The 15,653-nt window shown below is 37.5% G+C and overlaps 1 protein-coding gene across 1 annotated transcript in view; it reads right to left on the bottom strand.

The window, feature by feature from the left end:
• Positions 1-383: 383 nt before the first annotated feature.
• The window catches only part of TACC2 (transforming acidic coiled-coil containing protein 2), a 63,351-nt gene continuing 48,081 nt past the window's right edge, over positions 384-15,653 (bottom strand). Inside the window, exons 11-17 of the mRNA XM_065407844.1 lie at positions 14,940-15,083; positions 13,853-13,929; positions 10,572-10,615; positions 3,870-4,030; positions 3,128-3,234; positions 1,407-1,527; positions 384-449 (exon numbers count right to left, since the gene is read on the bottom strand). Of these exons, the coding sequence (XP_065263916.1) occupies positions 384-449; positions 1,407-1,527; positions 3,128-3,234; positions 3,870-4,030; positions 10,572-10,615; positions 13,853-13,929; positions 14,940-15,083 (720 nt within the window). The remainder of the gene's footprint in view (positions 450-1,406; positions 1,528-3,127; positions 3,235-3,869; positions 4,031-10,571; positions 10,616-13,852; positions 13,930-14,939; positions 15,084-15,653) is intronic.

Genomic DNA, 15,653 nt, shown 5'->3' with positions numbered 1-15,653 from the left:
GTTTACACTCCTTAAGGCAAGAGTCCCCATGCAAGTAATACATGTTTATATTAAATCCAAAAGACATCCAACATGGGAACTCATGTACGAAGGGAAGGCTAGGATAAGCAACTTGTAATTTATTAGAGAACTTGACCATCTCCCTGATACAGGAACTTTGAGATCAACTTGCTATGAAATATACTATGAAAATGCAAATGATAGCAAGAAATTCTGATAGTCATCTTAGTACTGCATACAATTAAATCAACTTTATTTAGAAAGAAAATACAGTAGTGCATACGAAAAAGTGAAAATACAACCTGTCCACATCAATATATGGACATCAGTGTGCCAATGGTCATATTGCACTCAATATTGAAGTCCAGAAATTTGGTTAAAAGTTAGCTTTTCCCCATTTTGGCAATCAGTTCATCACAAATCTTCGTTAATTCTTCTATCTCTTTATTCTAAAAAACAAACAAAACAAATTAATAGTGCAAAAATATCTTTTAAAATATAAACATTTAAACAAATATAAACATAAGGCATCTTTTGCATTTATTATTATGTGATTTTAGGAAAAAAATCTTTTTCACCACAAATAACAAAAGAAAGATAGAAATGGATAGTACTGCAATCAATGCAGCAGTGTCAATTAGCGGGTCTGGTGAAGACATGCTAAATCGATGGGAGAATGCTCTCACATCCATTTGTATACTCCAGCTCCCTGAGAAGCGTAAGGGAAGTCCTCGGGAGAGTGTCTCCCGTCGACACAGCGCAGTGAAGATACTGCAGTAAATGGATCTTACTACGTCGACTTCAGTTACGTTATTCATGTAACTGAAGTAGCGTAACATAGATTGATTTACTGTGGTAGTGTAGACCAGCCTTCGGCCTCTGTTACCTCCCTATCCCCATATGGTCTGGCAACACTGCCAAAGCACGGTTCTTCTCTGAAAAGTAGCTAGGGGTCCTAGCTGACAGACAGCTAATAACTGTGACGCTGCTAGTTCTGTAAATCCCAATAAATATGCGTGACTTAAAAAAAAAGATAAAAGCTGGTGCAAGTACATGATTTAAAAACAAAGGAAATGACAAACAAATAAAAGAATCAACATTCTAAAAATTAACCACAATTCCTGTGCACTAAAAAACCTTTCAGTGAAACGGAAACAGATATAGCTTAATCAAAGACTAACAGGAAAACAATTTGTAAGTCAGCATATAACACAAGGCATGCATGTATGATACACACAATTTTCTTTCTCTGATTTAGCCTGCAAATGATGATGATCATCATCATGATGGGATCATTCTGTGATTCTAAATTTGGTCAGACAGGTTAACTGCATTACTTTAGAGCAACTGATGCTGGCAAACTGCCTCACTGTAACTGAGTTTTAGTACAGAAATGCTTAAATTACCTTTTGTTCCAGTGTTCTTTCCAATGCATCCACTTTCAGCTGCTCTTTACGGAGACTGGCCTGATACGCTGCTTGTTCTTGTTGAGCCTTGCCTCGGACTTGTGCAATTTCAGCATTGGCTCTACAGAAATACAGGGTGCTCTGGTGAATGTTAATTCTTGCAAAGGAAAGGACTAAGGCTAACAACAACTAAAATAGATGTGGCGGATGAATGTGGATGGGCCGTTGCTGGGCCCCACTTTGAATGTGCCCTTGAAACTTTACAGCCACCTTTCACTGAGATAATAAGATATTTCTGTTTCATTACTCCGGGCCTCCCTTGAATAGAGACTGTGAAGCTCTTTTTATCAACTGTTTCATCCTGAGTTAACTGTTCTAATGCCACAAAACTGATTTCACTTGAAGCTCTTTATAAGCCTCTGACCATGACCACCTCTGATTTCCATGGACTAGATGAAGCTGGGAGAGCATTGGAGAAGTGAACCCAAATGTCACTTCATTTTTAACATAGGTCAATTTGGGTGTTAACATGTCACTTCATTTTTAACATAGGTCAATTTGGGTGTTAACATTTTGGAAATATCTCTTGTGTGTCTTAGTTCAGATAATTATCATAAGACTTAAACATAAGTGGGCACTAGGAACTTGGCTACACTTGCGAGTTACAGTGCATTAAAGGAGCCCCGGGTGCCCTAGCTCACTACCCGTCCACACTGGCAAGGCACGTAAAGCGCTCTGACTCCACGGCTAGAGCGCTCCTGGTACTCCATCTCAGCGAGTAGAATAACGTTTGATGCACCCCCGCTGGAGTGCCCCGGCGTCAGTGTGAATGAGGTGTTGCATCACTGCGCTCTGATCAGCCTCCGGAAACGTCCCATAATCCCCTTAAGTCAAGTGGCCACTCTTGTCATTGTTTTGAATATGCCCTTTGAAAGCTCTGTTTGACAGCCAGCATGCTTATCTGCTCCGAGACAAAGCAACCATACTGTGGAATGCTGGGGGGGAGGGGGGGAAGGTCTGCTGCTGTCTGAATTTACAAGACAGCATGCTGACATGCTCTCAGCCCCCCAAAAACCCACTCTCTCTCCCCTGACATACACACAACACACTCCCTGTCACACTCACCCCACCCCCCTCATTTGAAAAGCACGTTGCAGTCACTTGCATGCTGGGATAGCTCCCACAATGCACTGCTCTCTGTGGTCGTTGCAAGAGCTGCTAATGTGGCCATGCCAGTGCGCTGTCAGCTGTCAGTGTGGACAGACTACAGCGCTTTCCCTACTGCGCTCTATGAAGGCTGGTTTAACTCAAAGCGCTCTACATCTGCAAGTGTAGCCATGCCCTTACTTGATCTTACCAAACTAGCAAAGAAACCCTCTGAAGCTGTCTGTCTTAGGAGGAGGCCCTTCATGTAGTCCATTTCATAGAGCACCATTGTAGTTTACCAACTAGTTTTGCCTTGTTCTCGGTGATCAGTTAGTATAGTGTTGGTGATTAGTGCTCACTTGTGGCCATGGATTTGCCCCCCTCCTCACAGAAAAATAAATAAAGAAAAGCTATTGGTGATTTATTAGCCCAGGCCCTCCCCATCTCAGATGAACATGTACTCAGTAAGGTAAAATATAGGCATACAGTGCTGCAAGTCATAAAATATTAGGCCTGTCTATTGAGGATGTTCCTATAATCTAAACACCTGAAAAGGTAAACACTCAAGCAATTACCTGTCCAGTTTTTCTTCAGCATGAACTTTGAGTGCTTGGTACCTCTGCTCCTCTTTCTTTACTCGTGATAAATACTCCTGGGCACATTTCTTTAACACTTCTTCATTCTTAAATGAGCAGATTGAAGTGTCAATGGCATATCAGTAAACAAGGTGACAGTTTTCAGTCTGTGCTGGTGAAATTACAGGATTTAAACTCCTGTAGCAATATATTGCTACACACACACACACGTCATCTGAGGCAATATTTTATGAGCCAAAAGGTTACAATACTGCACTTCGTATGTTGTACTTGAGTGAAATTATTTGTTTTACAGGTTTGGGACCCCCACTGCCCTGTACAAACTTATAAGAAGACATGGTCCTCAATCAGAAGAACTTATAGGTGGAATGCCAACAATGCTAGCTATGTGTAAGCCATCTCTTAATAAATAGATAATTCAAATCACCATGAACACAATATATAGTGCAGTTGCTGTGTAGCATATACAAAGTTGTTCTTCAATAATACTTTAATACTTCTGGAGCTATTCCCTCATAATCAAGCATAAACACATACATACATACATACATCTCCCCGCCCCCCGCATTACAATCTAATGTCAATTTGTAACTTGGACAAAAGACGCAAAACAATGACCGTAGCTAAAAGTAAGTAATATTTGTATATACCTACAAGAGAGTTTCTTTAGTTTTTTGGAAGGTGGAGAGTTTAAACTGCACTATCTTTAACTTTGACTTACTTTCCGAAATCCCTCCAGAACCTCTTTCATTTTTTCGTATCTCCTAAAAAGGTCTGCCAGTGATTTCTCCACAGAGTTCAGGTCTGCCAAAGCTTGTTCCTTCTCCACTATTAGCTGCTGGACAGTATGATGGGAGACAGATTTCTCTCTCTGTTCATCCTCTGTAAAAAAGCAAGAGTATAGAATGGGTTATGTTAAGAACACTGAATGACTATCACCTGTAGCTTTTATGATACTCTGCTGTATAGCTTGTATTAATAGTGAAGTGTTTGTATTGGATCCAGAAAAGGCATTATACAGAGGCATAATCCTATGCTCAGTATAATTTCTCTAGTTACAGTAGATTTTATTTTTTGATGTGAGAAACAAATGTGATCATATCTTGACGCTGATGATTTATATAACTTTGAACTCAGTTCATTAAAGAAAGAGAGGTTGGATTCTCCCTTTTTGCACCAAAGAGGAGCTAACCGTAAGTAAGTTAAATTTCTGCACAATATTGATATGTGGCATACATTTTTTGTAATGCTCAATCTCAATGCCTCCTGGCATAGTGATTAATCCAATACAAACTGCTGGCTTCATTTAATTACTCTTGAGAAATTAGGCCTTCAGTTTATGTAGAATTGAGATATGATTTTGCTGTGTATTGTAGGCCAATGCAAGTCAGGAAACTTGGCACCAGATTTATATTTTCTAAGTTCAGCTCTATGATAAACATAGGAGTCAAGTACAACAGCATCTTTTTTGATCTTCTCATCTCTGTAACTTCAAAACCAGGAATGAAGTCAGGGAAGAGCCTGATTCTATACAAAATATTCCACCACTCTTTTCTCCAGGTGATGACTCAAGAGATAAACTGGCACCTCTTCGCAAATATAGAAAGGAAGCTCTGATATTCTGTTTATTAAAATGCTTCACTTTTCATACCACAAGCTATGATTCCAACGTTCCATATTTCAAAGTCCATTATGAATAGTTACACATTGTAAAGAAAACACAACTGTGAAAGATAATTTTATACTGTTTTCTTAAATCTGTTATGGAAGTTTAGATGAGGTAACAAGTTCTCTTGCAACTTTCCAACGTGTTTTTTACACAAACCATTTAGCCCTATTGTGTTCTGGAACAGAATTCAATTTTTAATTTAAATTGAGGCTGTAGTTTGAAATTAACTTTTTGAAGTGCAGTTCAACTCGGAAACGTGACGACATAGAAATGGCACTCTCATACTCAGATCATCTGCTCCTCCTGGGTATTCAGAGGTTTCTACTGCTTATTTTGTTAGCCCTGCTGAGCCAATGCAGTTGAGAGAAAATGAGCTGGTTTTCCATCTTGTCCATCAACTGAAAATGGTTTTCAAAGTTCCAATCAGTACATTTGTGCAAACTCACTGACAGCACTGGCATTAAACAAGTGTGGCTGAGGGCATAATTTGGCCTGCAAACTTTTTTTTATTACGGGTGATGTATGAGATGCAAAACCAGAGTGGTTCTCATGGTGAGTGAGCTAGCGTGGGAACTAAAATAACATTCTTTCACTTGTAAACTGTACACATCTGATAAGGAGAAACCATTGAGAAACACTAAACTCCACAATACCATGTCACTTTTCAGAGTTTCCCTTTAATAATATTTTAGAAAACACGGTTAAGAAATTCTAAGTACTTGTTTCAACTGTGATCTCTAAAAGAAATGCTGTGAATATCTATAGACACAAGGGAATAAAGGGAGAACCATTTCCATTTTTCATCCCTCATTTATCTTCCTAGTCTTCTCAGGGGTCTTCTGCTGAAGTCCCATCATAATGATAGTTTTTATTTCTGTTTTGTTTTTTTAAGGATCACATGCCACTTAAGGCCCTGATCCTGAAACAGATTTGCAGGTACAGGCCCATTTTCCTGCACCAAATCTCACCTCCTTATGATTCCATGCGGGAATAAGTGTCCATATGTGTGGGACTGTTTGCAGGATCGAACCCTTAATGTACACTCAAGAAAACAAAATTTTGCCTTTTTCAGTGTCAGCAATTACACTGAATTGCTGACACTGAAATACATAATCCCTATGATATTTCAGTGACTTCCTTCTCCTTCTGTTTCTAGGGCAATCTGCACTGTAAAGAATTCACCACAAAATCCTAGTTAGACAATTATAAATATTTATAGACAAGCTTATATAATTCCTTAATTAAAATGGCTTCCACATCACTTGAACATACTGTTCACAATTCACAAATAAGAAAATCCTCCTTTATACTTAAAAATGATATTTTTATTGAAAGAACCAGAGAAAAACAGATACTAGCAAAAGAAAGATATTACCCAATATCTTTCAAACCTATTTTCAATCTGTTAATATTTGCATTATTTAATGGGGATGAGGCAAATACAAAGAATAAAAGCAAAAAAAAAAAAAAAAAAAAGCAATATGTCAAAGTTGGTGAAAAGCATTACTTACCAGGTTTGCCTGTTTATTTGTTTTGCAAGCAAATAGCAAGAAGCAAAAAAAATGGAAGCAAAATAGAAAATCAGGGAATTTGTTAGGAAAGCAGAAATAAATTAATGCTCAACAACCTGTAATGCAGAAAGCATAACATTCTTTTGTTTTTATAATGAGATTTTAAAAAAACATCTTTTAACTTTGAAATATATGAATATGTTTTTGGAGAGAAAAATTACAAATACATTTCCATTGCAATGGTGAAAAGTAACCACAAAATGGACCTTTCGGGAAAAAAAATATAGATGAATATGATGCTCACGAAAGCAAAGGACCATTGGTGAAATGCATCCTTCTACAAAGGGCCAGGACAAGTTACCACATAAGTATTGCCGAGTGGTGAATTTTATAATGGAGAATTGACTTGAGCCCAACACAGTGAAAACAAGGGCAGTGTAAGCTTTCTTACACAGTTCAGCTGATGCACCCCCATTCCTGATCTGCAACACTATTACTAGTCCACTCTATGAGCCTCTCATGAACAGAGCATGCTAAGAGTGTGTGTATGTGTGTGTGCGTGCACGCGCATGTATACAAACATGCAATAGATGCTGAGGCAAACTGGAATTAATTTAATGAAAAAGGAAGCAAAGACATAAATGCAAAAAGCACTAGTTGGGTATGGAGCTATGTATTGACAGCTACAGTGCTCTCACCCACACAATACAGATGACGGAATGGAACTTCTTGGATGAGTTAAATAGAGCAATATTTGTCCCTACATGTATAAACTAGCAAATTTAGGATCTGCTCCCGTTGATGTCAATGGTAAAATCCCCATTAATGGGTTATATATAGAGACAAGACATTCTAGAAAAGCTCTATTAGGACCTATTGACCTAATTGAATATTCCTTCAAAGGGATTAGAGAAATAGGTTCAGTTGTAATTAAGTCGACTTCTAGTAGATGGCTTTATAAAGAGATCAGAAGGGTTCAGTCATAAATAGAAACAATTCAGGTGAGTGTACTCATGTTGAAGTACACTATTTTCCTTATTTTGTTTTATCATTAAGGCAGCATTGCTTGCAACAACAATGCACACCTGGCTTTTCACGAGTACAGGTATAGTATATTGCCAATCAGCTTTTTTTCTACACGCTAAATGACCCTATTCCTTATTCAATTACGTGAGCTCATCTTTATCCAAAATTAATAACATAATTTAGAGCCATGCTTCTAAATACCTGCTACAGATCCTGTTTTGACACAATTAGACACCATTTAACAAGCATCATCAACTTGTATGAATTCAAAGTATAAGGATCTTACTGTTTGCTCTGTGATCAGAGACCAGAAATTTTAATTATTCTTCATTTGTTGGAAATAATGATAAAGAAAACAGCTGCAGTTCCTTAGAATTTACTCCACGGTGACACTATTTCACTGACAGCAATTTGCATTCACCAAACATTACATGATATAAAATTGATAGTGTGTCAGTGAAAGGAGCTCAGGCCTCCTAGTCATGGGTGCCTTAACAGGCTAGTTATAAAATAAATAGATAGGAGCAGCTTTGACTGAGATGTACAGCTATTAAATTATATTTTATTTATAAATTTCAAACACTGAATGCTCACCTTCAGGCAAAGGCTAAACGTGCTAACAACATAGTAAGCTGCAATCTGAAAAATTGTGTGTGCAGTTTAAAGTAAGTCATCTGTAATGGGCACCCATTTGCTACGACCTACAGCGTCCCTTTTTTATAAAATTCCTGTGCTGTACATTCTTGCATCATTAATTTATATAATAATAATAATATAATTGTTATTATTATTACCACCATGCTGCTAGGAGCCATAGTCACAGACCAAGGTCCCTTTGTACAGCTCCAAGCACTAACTGAACAAAAATTATGTCACACTGAAATTACTGTGTAAGTGGAAATAAGTAGTCCCCTCCAACAGGTAGAAAATAAAGTGCTCTAAATAGCTTAAAAGTAGAACTTGAAATATTAGTCACTGAAAAAGAATATTTTGATGGTTAACTATTCAAACTGGCTTGGAAGAAAAGGACAGCTGTAGTATCTGACCAAATGTATGGCCAGGTGAGATTGAAGAACTTTCTAAGTTCCTGTTGTGGCAGTTCATTTCTGTGTGGAGGCTGAATACAGACTTAAGTACTGGAACGTAAAAAATGGAAATATATCCTCAGTCTCCCTGGCTATGTGCTGCAAAACCCTAAAAAGAAGACCTGTCTGGGATACTGGATGAAAACATTTGACACAGGGAAAAGCCAACTCAGTCCTGGGATATATGACTCTTGGACATGAAACACAGGAAGCAATTTCAGATTGTATAAGAAATCAGCAAAGTCACATTCTGAAGACTCTAGGGCCTGATTCTCCACAGCACTGAGCCAGTTTTATGCTGTTGCATCTCTACCAACTTCACTGGAGACACACCAGCATAAATCTAGTGTAAAATAGTGAAGAATTCAGCCCAATGTGTTTTCTGCTATTATAAAATGTGCATTACAAATGGCAGGGCACCAGGTAAAGACAATCCAAATTAAATGGGGATTTAAAGCACTTAAATTCGAAAGGGTAAGAGAAGTTAGGTCAGCATTCCCTGAAGAGGAGTTTAAGACCTTATTCTGAAGTCACTTATGCAATGCTTATTTACATTTTTCACATGAATGGCGAGAGACGCACAATGCTGCAGTGAATGAAATCAGTGATCTGCAGGGGAGGGAATGTATCTCCCTAAGGTTCTACTATTTACATGAAAAGAAGTTGAGATCTGTCGGTGCAAAAATAGTCAAATTATTAATCATTATTATTATTGTTGTTATTTTGCTTTGGGCAAAAACAAGCAAGTCTGTTATAATTCACTGGTTTAAATGAAATATGTTTAACTCATGTTCTGAGCTTCTTACTCACTTACTCCTTCCACAACATCCAGCCCATAGATCTATGCAGTATATGTGGGGAAGTGCCAACATTATGAACATATTACTCTAATTTTAGCGATATTAATGTAGAAGAAATGATAAAAATAACCAAAACATTTGGTGTCATGCAGTACGATACATAAAAAATGGAAAGTGCCAGTTTCAACAGAGGGTAATGCAATGACATTTATAAGTGTCAATGATAATACTCTAGTAGATGTTATGAAAACTTTTCTCATTATCAGTCTATTTGTAAGATAGAGGCACATACACATTACATGCCACACATATAGAGCTTTACTGGGTACTTCCCATGACCATTCTCTGCTATAAATAATGTTATATTGTAAAGAACAGCAGAAATCCTCTGAGCACATTACAATACAACTGCTTTCCCCTCTCTTTGATGAAGTCATTAGTCTGAGCTGACCTCCCTTCTGAAGCTCACATTCCAAAAGAAATAGATATAAGTTTATCTCCGATTGGCCTACCTTTCCTGGCCCTCGGAGACAAAGCTCCAAATGAAGCATCCTGCTGGACACAACACTAGCCACTCTGCCCCGCCTCGCAAGCTGAGAACCTTCTATAACAAGAAAGCCAGAATCTGAAGATAATAAGGGTTAGGAGGTCCTCCAAAGAAGGCTTTTTAAAACAGGGCCTTTTGAGCTAGGCCTAAAATGCCAGCAGAGTCCAGGAGTCTTGCAATTTCTGTTTTTGAGAAACTTTGTAAGTAATCTTTTATTTGCAAGACATTTTGTGAATAGATATTTCCCAGCTTTTCTAGGGGTAGATCCTCTCATAATTTATATTTCAAAAGCCCCTTAACTTCAGTAAGTCACTCAGGGTTTGGCCCCTAGTGATCTCTGATCTGGGAGTGGAGTTAATTCACGTTTTTGCTGGGATAAATGTACCTACAAAAAATGGCCTCTGCTGTGTGAAGAACCAAGTTTTGGTACTGGTAGTTAAGAAAAAAGTTGTATGTCTGATAAGAGTAAGTTAAATGACACAAATGCCTTTCTGCGAGAGATATTCTTGAATCTCAGCCAAAATAGTTGGGCATTCTGGACATGTTTTCTATGGAATAGCTTGCTTTTGGTGAGAAATCTGGGACAATCTTGAACGCTTCAGATTATAGTTTCTGCTTAAACTAGCAGCACATAATTCTACCCTCAGATGTATACACAATTCCCATGAATGTCAATAGGAGTTCAACAGGTGTATCCAAGGTCAGAATTAGGCCTCCAGCCATAAACATATTTCTGTGCTCTCTTCAGAGTCTACAAAAGCATATTTCATAGCAGTAACACCTACCTATCATCTGAGCAATCGTCTTCTCATATTCTGAAACTATTTTCCTATAAAAGAAATGAAAAGAAAAGCTGTGTTTGCAAATGTTATAGTTGCTAATTGCTTACTTGAATAACAAGGCTATTAAATAGCTGCACTTATATCATGGCAAAATGCAATACAGATCCACTTCACGCACACTTAGAAGCCATATAATCTCTTGTACTATTTTGTTTGAGGCTCTTGCATTATTATTGACTCTATGAAACAAAAATAACCGAGCAATAAATTCAATACAACCAAGCAGTTCAAATGCTGATTCTAATTTTTTAATTTGCCATTTGAATATAAAAGGAAGAGAGGAGAATTTGATTTTGTACAGCATCTTCTATTCACAATAATCCTAAAGTACTTTACCAACCATGAATTATATCAAGGGTCATATTTTCATTTAGGATCTGGAGCCATGGGCAGTTTGATTAATGTCGGGGCGGGGGGGGGAGGGGGGAGGAAGGGAAACGGGACACAATTTTCTTCCTTTTTTTCCTCTCTCTCTTTTGATTGGCTTGTGTTTATTTTTACTTTAAACTTCACAGGAAAGTTAGGTTGGTTAGGAAAAAGTTGAGAGGCCCTCATTTTAAAGATAGCTACCCAATCCTACACACGTCAAATACAAAGTAAGGGACATTCATTCAGTTCTTAAGACTGAAAAAATCTCACAAAATAGCCAATCATGCAGCACATGATTGCCCTAATTTTGTGCAATTTCTGTAAAACAACCAGCAAAATGATACTTTTATGCTTAGTCCATATTTTAAATAATACAGTCACATCCTGCTTTGAATTTTCTTCTTGAAAAGAGGTTAACCAAAATAAGCAGATTAAAAGTGATTTGAAAAGCTGATCCATTCCTTCCCAAAGCCAAATCAAGCTAATGAAATGAGACTAGCCATCGCTGTTCTTTGAATGATGAGCCACATTTGACTGTCTATCAAAACAAAATAACCATGTGTTTAGTTCACCTGAAATGCGTATTCAAAATATCCCTTCTACATTTTTTTGTTTGTGTTCTGTAAAGTTTATTTTAATTGCTGCATTTTGGGAAAGTGTATTGCAAATAGGGTTGTGTTCTGGGGTGGGAGAAAGCTCAAGTCCAGAAGTTGATAATAAATGGGGAAGTGATGGGATAACCCCCCAAAATACAAATGAGTTATTTATAATATACAAAGTGAAACCCAAGTTAAAAGTGACTCCAGCAATTAATGTAAAGTCCACCCTTAATGAACACTGTACTTAGTCTCATTGGCCCAATGTTGCCCCTATTAGCCCCAGTCCTGTCGAGGGGTCAGAAAAGCATGACCCTTACTCAGCTGGGAAGTCATGTTGACCTCAGTGAGACTCCACATTCAAATAATGATCCAGGTTTGTAGAGCTCTTTGCAGGACTGGAACCAGGAAATGCACCGTCACGTGCTGTGCTATTTGTGGAAAAGTAGGGCAGAGCTTTGGCAAGAACTGCACAGCTCTGTAGCATCCACCTGGGGATTTGCTCAGAGTTGCTGAGGCTGCTCTCAAAGCATGAATTTTGCTGTAAAAAGGCAATTTAAATTCAAAAACAAAGTTAGCTGTAGGGATTTTCCGTTGAAAGGAAGGGCTCTATAAGCATCCACAGAAGAGTTCAATAGCTACAGTAGGAAAAATTTTAGAGACACATCATGTCTTTAACAGCTCTGTTTATCCTAGGAAGTTACATGGTGTTAGAACAGGAACCTGAGGAGTTATGGCATCAAACTTGTTGTTAAACACTATGTGCTAACACAATGTAATTTCCCAGTCTAGACTAGCCCATACAAGTTAGAAATAGAAAGACAGGAGACCATCCTGTCCATTTCTTTGCCACTGTAGGACTGTTTGCTACAGCAAATGTTCTAGTGTTTTGCCCTGTCTAGATTTAAAAGTTCAAGGTGAACCTTGTGAGACTATTTCACGACCTCAGAAGATCTAATGTCAAAAAAACATTTTCCTAATATTCAGTCCACATTTTGCAGTACACAATTAGCTCTCCAATTCTATCCACTATTATGTTATTATCCTTGATCCAGGCATACAACCCTCCTTGATAGCAGCAGGAGTTGTACATATAGATCAGCATTTGAAATGACCCTTACATTTTGGCTTTAAAATGCTTGTTTAAGCAATGTCTTTGCAAGAAAAGTTTTTAAGAACCCCCCTCCCCCCTCCTGTAAAGCCTCAGATGTGGTTGTGGTAGTTTGCTCCTTAGAGGAGTGACTAAAAAAATAGGCCTGAAATAGGGCTCTTATTTACAAGATAAACATTTAAAAATACATGAAAAAAATTAAAAACCTTAAAGACCCTCTATAATATCTGTTATCAGGTTTCTTTTCCTATTAATCATATTCTCAGGCCCAGTTTGGTGAGACAGACCAGCTCATCCTGTGTCTCACTTGGTCATGTACAACCTATTTATGCAATGATACCAATAATAAGGAAAACAGTCATTTGGTACACATCTGGTACCAAGACCAAAATTTCAGCAAAGGGGAAAAACAATACTGATCCTTTGAGCAATACCACTCAATATATCAAAATACAGTGTCTTTCAGAGAGAAGCTACAGTTCACCATCACCCTTTGGAATGGTAGAAATAGACCCAAAAAACAAAATCAAGCTGATCTTCCTTCTATGTACAACTTTAAAATGACCTCAAGAGTTGGGTGAATACTGCCAAAAACTTCTTTGCCAATAGTCACTTGGATGTGTAAATGAATCTGCTTTGCCTGTACTGTTCGTGCTCTTTTTGTGTTCACCTTCTGCAAACATTCATGCAATTGAATTTTACTGACACAAATGTTATTAAATTTACCGGTGTGACTATTCCTACAAAAAGTGCAGGTGCATACATTCAGCCAGAGAACAGAAACAATACCATGTTATCTATCTGACTAATGACAACTAAACAACATAGCCTGAACAGGGGAAAGTTTACCCCTGGGCAGAGAACCAGCCTAAGATCAAATGCACCAACTCCTCTTAACTCTCACTATTTTGAGGATTTTATGCGGTTAAAGTGGTGATTTGGCCTTATGTTTATCTGAACAGTGGTAAATTTCACCAGTAGTGAATAGCAAAAACTAGCAGAAAATGATTTAGGATCAATCCAAAGTGTGTAGTCCAGAAAAAATACTGAAAAATTTCTAATAACTAGTACATTTGTGCAAATCCCAGTTTGTTTGTGGATATTCATAAGCAGAAAGATTAATTTAATCTTATCAATGACTGCCTCACCTCATCTCCATCACTTCCCTTCGGCTTTCTTCATATTTGTCTTTCCACTCAGATACTTCTCTTTCTTTGGCCACAGTCTATACAGAGGAAGGGAAACAGGTTGTAAGAAAATTAGGTAAATCCAAGGAATTCATTAAGACAGCTAGGTAGCTATATACTAGAACTAAATTATATTTTAATGGGTTATACAACTGCTTTTTAAATTTAATATTCAATGCTGATACTAGAGAAAGGCCTGCGCTGCAGATTTCATATCTAGATTTGGATCCAAATCTATACACCCCCAAGGAATTTTTCCATTTCAAAACATAAGGCCTGCATTCAGACGTGTGTATGTGGAACCCAACTCAAACTTCCCCAAACTTTTTTGAGAGGTGGTAAATCCTGTGTTTAAATTTATGCTCCTCCCTAATTACACGTAGATACTTTTACAGAGCTATTCTATTCCTCTGTAGAAGGAGTGTCCTTATATCGGATTCCACAAGGGACCAAATCTTTAAATTCTTGAGTAATGCTTCAGGATCTGTCCTGAAGGAACATTCTACTCTCGTGCATGTATGTCTGAACTGAGTAACCATGGAATCATAATATCCATAACCTACATTCCTCCTTGTCCCTCCCCCTCCTGGTATATGTTATATCCACACAGTCTGTGCTTTTCTAACATTAGATTGTATCATCTTTTCAGGCAGGGACCAGTCTTTCATATTTTCTGTGAAGCACCATGAGGCACTATAAAATAATAAAAAGTAGAAGCCTTATAACATTTGTTTTAAAAAGATAAACCAATATTCCATTGCTCAAGTTGTATAGGTAACTGCACGGTGTTATGTAAAATAAATAATACACATTTTCCATATACTGGGTCTGATTCTCATCTACACCAAGCAAATAAAACCTACTTCCATTTTAAGTCCCTTTTACACTGCCAGAGCAGTGTAAAGGGGCCTTACTGTATATAAGAACCAGGCCCACAGTTTTCAGTACAGACTATGTCTAGTTCAGGTGAATTGCTTTTGAGAAAACTAGGAAGAAGTAAACTACCAACAGAAGAAACTTCTTATTTCCAGAGACTATAAAAAGTTACCTCCTGTCTGGCAATTCGTAGTGCAGAATCCAAATCATCTTGCTGGTAGAGCAGATCTGTGGTATTTTCTGCCTCAGAAGTGCTGATTCGGGAGTATAGAGTACTTTTAGAGATGGAAACATCTGCTGGGATAGCAGGCTCTTTCTGTATTTAAAAAAAGAAAAAGAAATTTACCATTGATTATGGATTTACTAATAGTTCAGCTGGCCTTTTAATGGGAAAAATGAAACAATGAGGAAATGTGACCTTACAATGAATGGAAAACATTAGAGTGCCAATCTGTTAATATTTACCACTTCGTTCTTATACAGAAAACAATAAAGATAATGCTGGGAAATCTAAAATTTTGAAGCCATGAGTTAGATCTTCTCAAAACTATTCTATACCTGAAAAAAATGAAATATCCAACAGTAAGAACATTTGAGTGAAGAAAACAAGAAAAAACTAGAAGCAGTCATCACTGAAGGGGAATCAGTTTCAGTAAAACAATATTTAAAATGTCAGAAAAAGGTAAGCTAACAGATATTATACCTCATACTAGTTCTGACCAGCCAATGTACTCTATCTACTGTAAATCATATTTTTTAGATGGTATTAGGGTACTTCAATATAGGTGGGTGCTACTGCTCCACCTGTATAAAATGTGTGAGTGCTATATGAGAAGATTAATAAATTAAGTTGAGTTTTATTTCTAAAGGGCCAGTCTTACTCATC

The sequence above is a fragment of the Emys orbicularis genome, chromosome 7, assembly GCF_028017835.1.
Source record: "Emys orbicularis isolate rEmyOrb1 chromosome 7, rEmyOrb1.hap1, whole genome shotgun sequence".
Taxonomy (NCBI): domain Eukaryota; kingdom Metazoa; phylum Chordata; order Testudines; family Emydidae; genus Emys; species Emys orbicularis.
The sequence above is the reverse complement of the archived record's forward strand: the minus strand, read 5'-3'. Positions and strand labels throughout refer to the sequence as shown.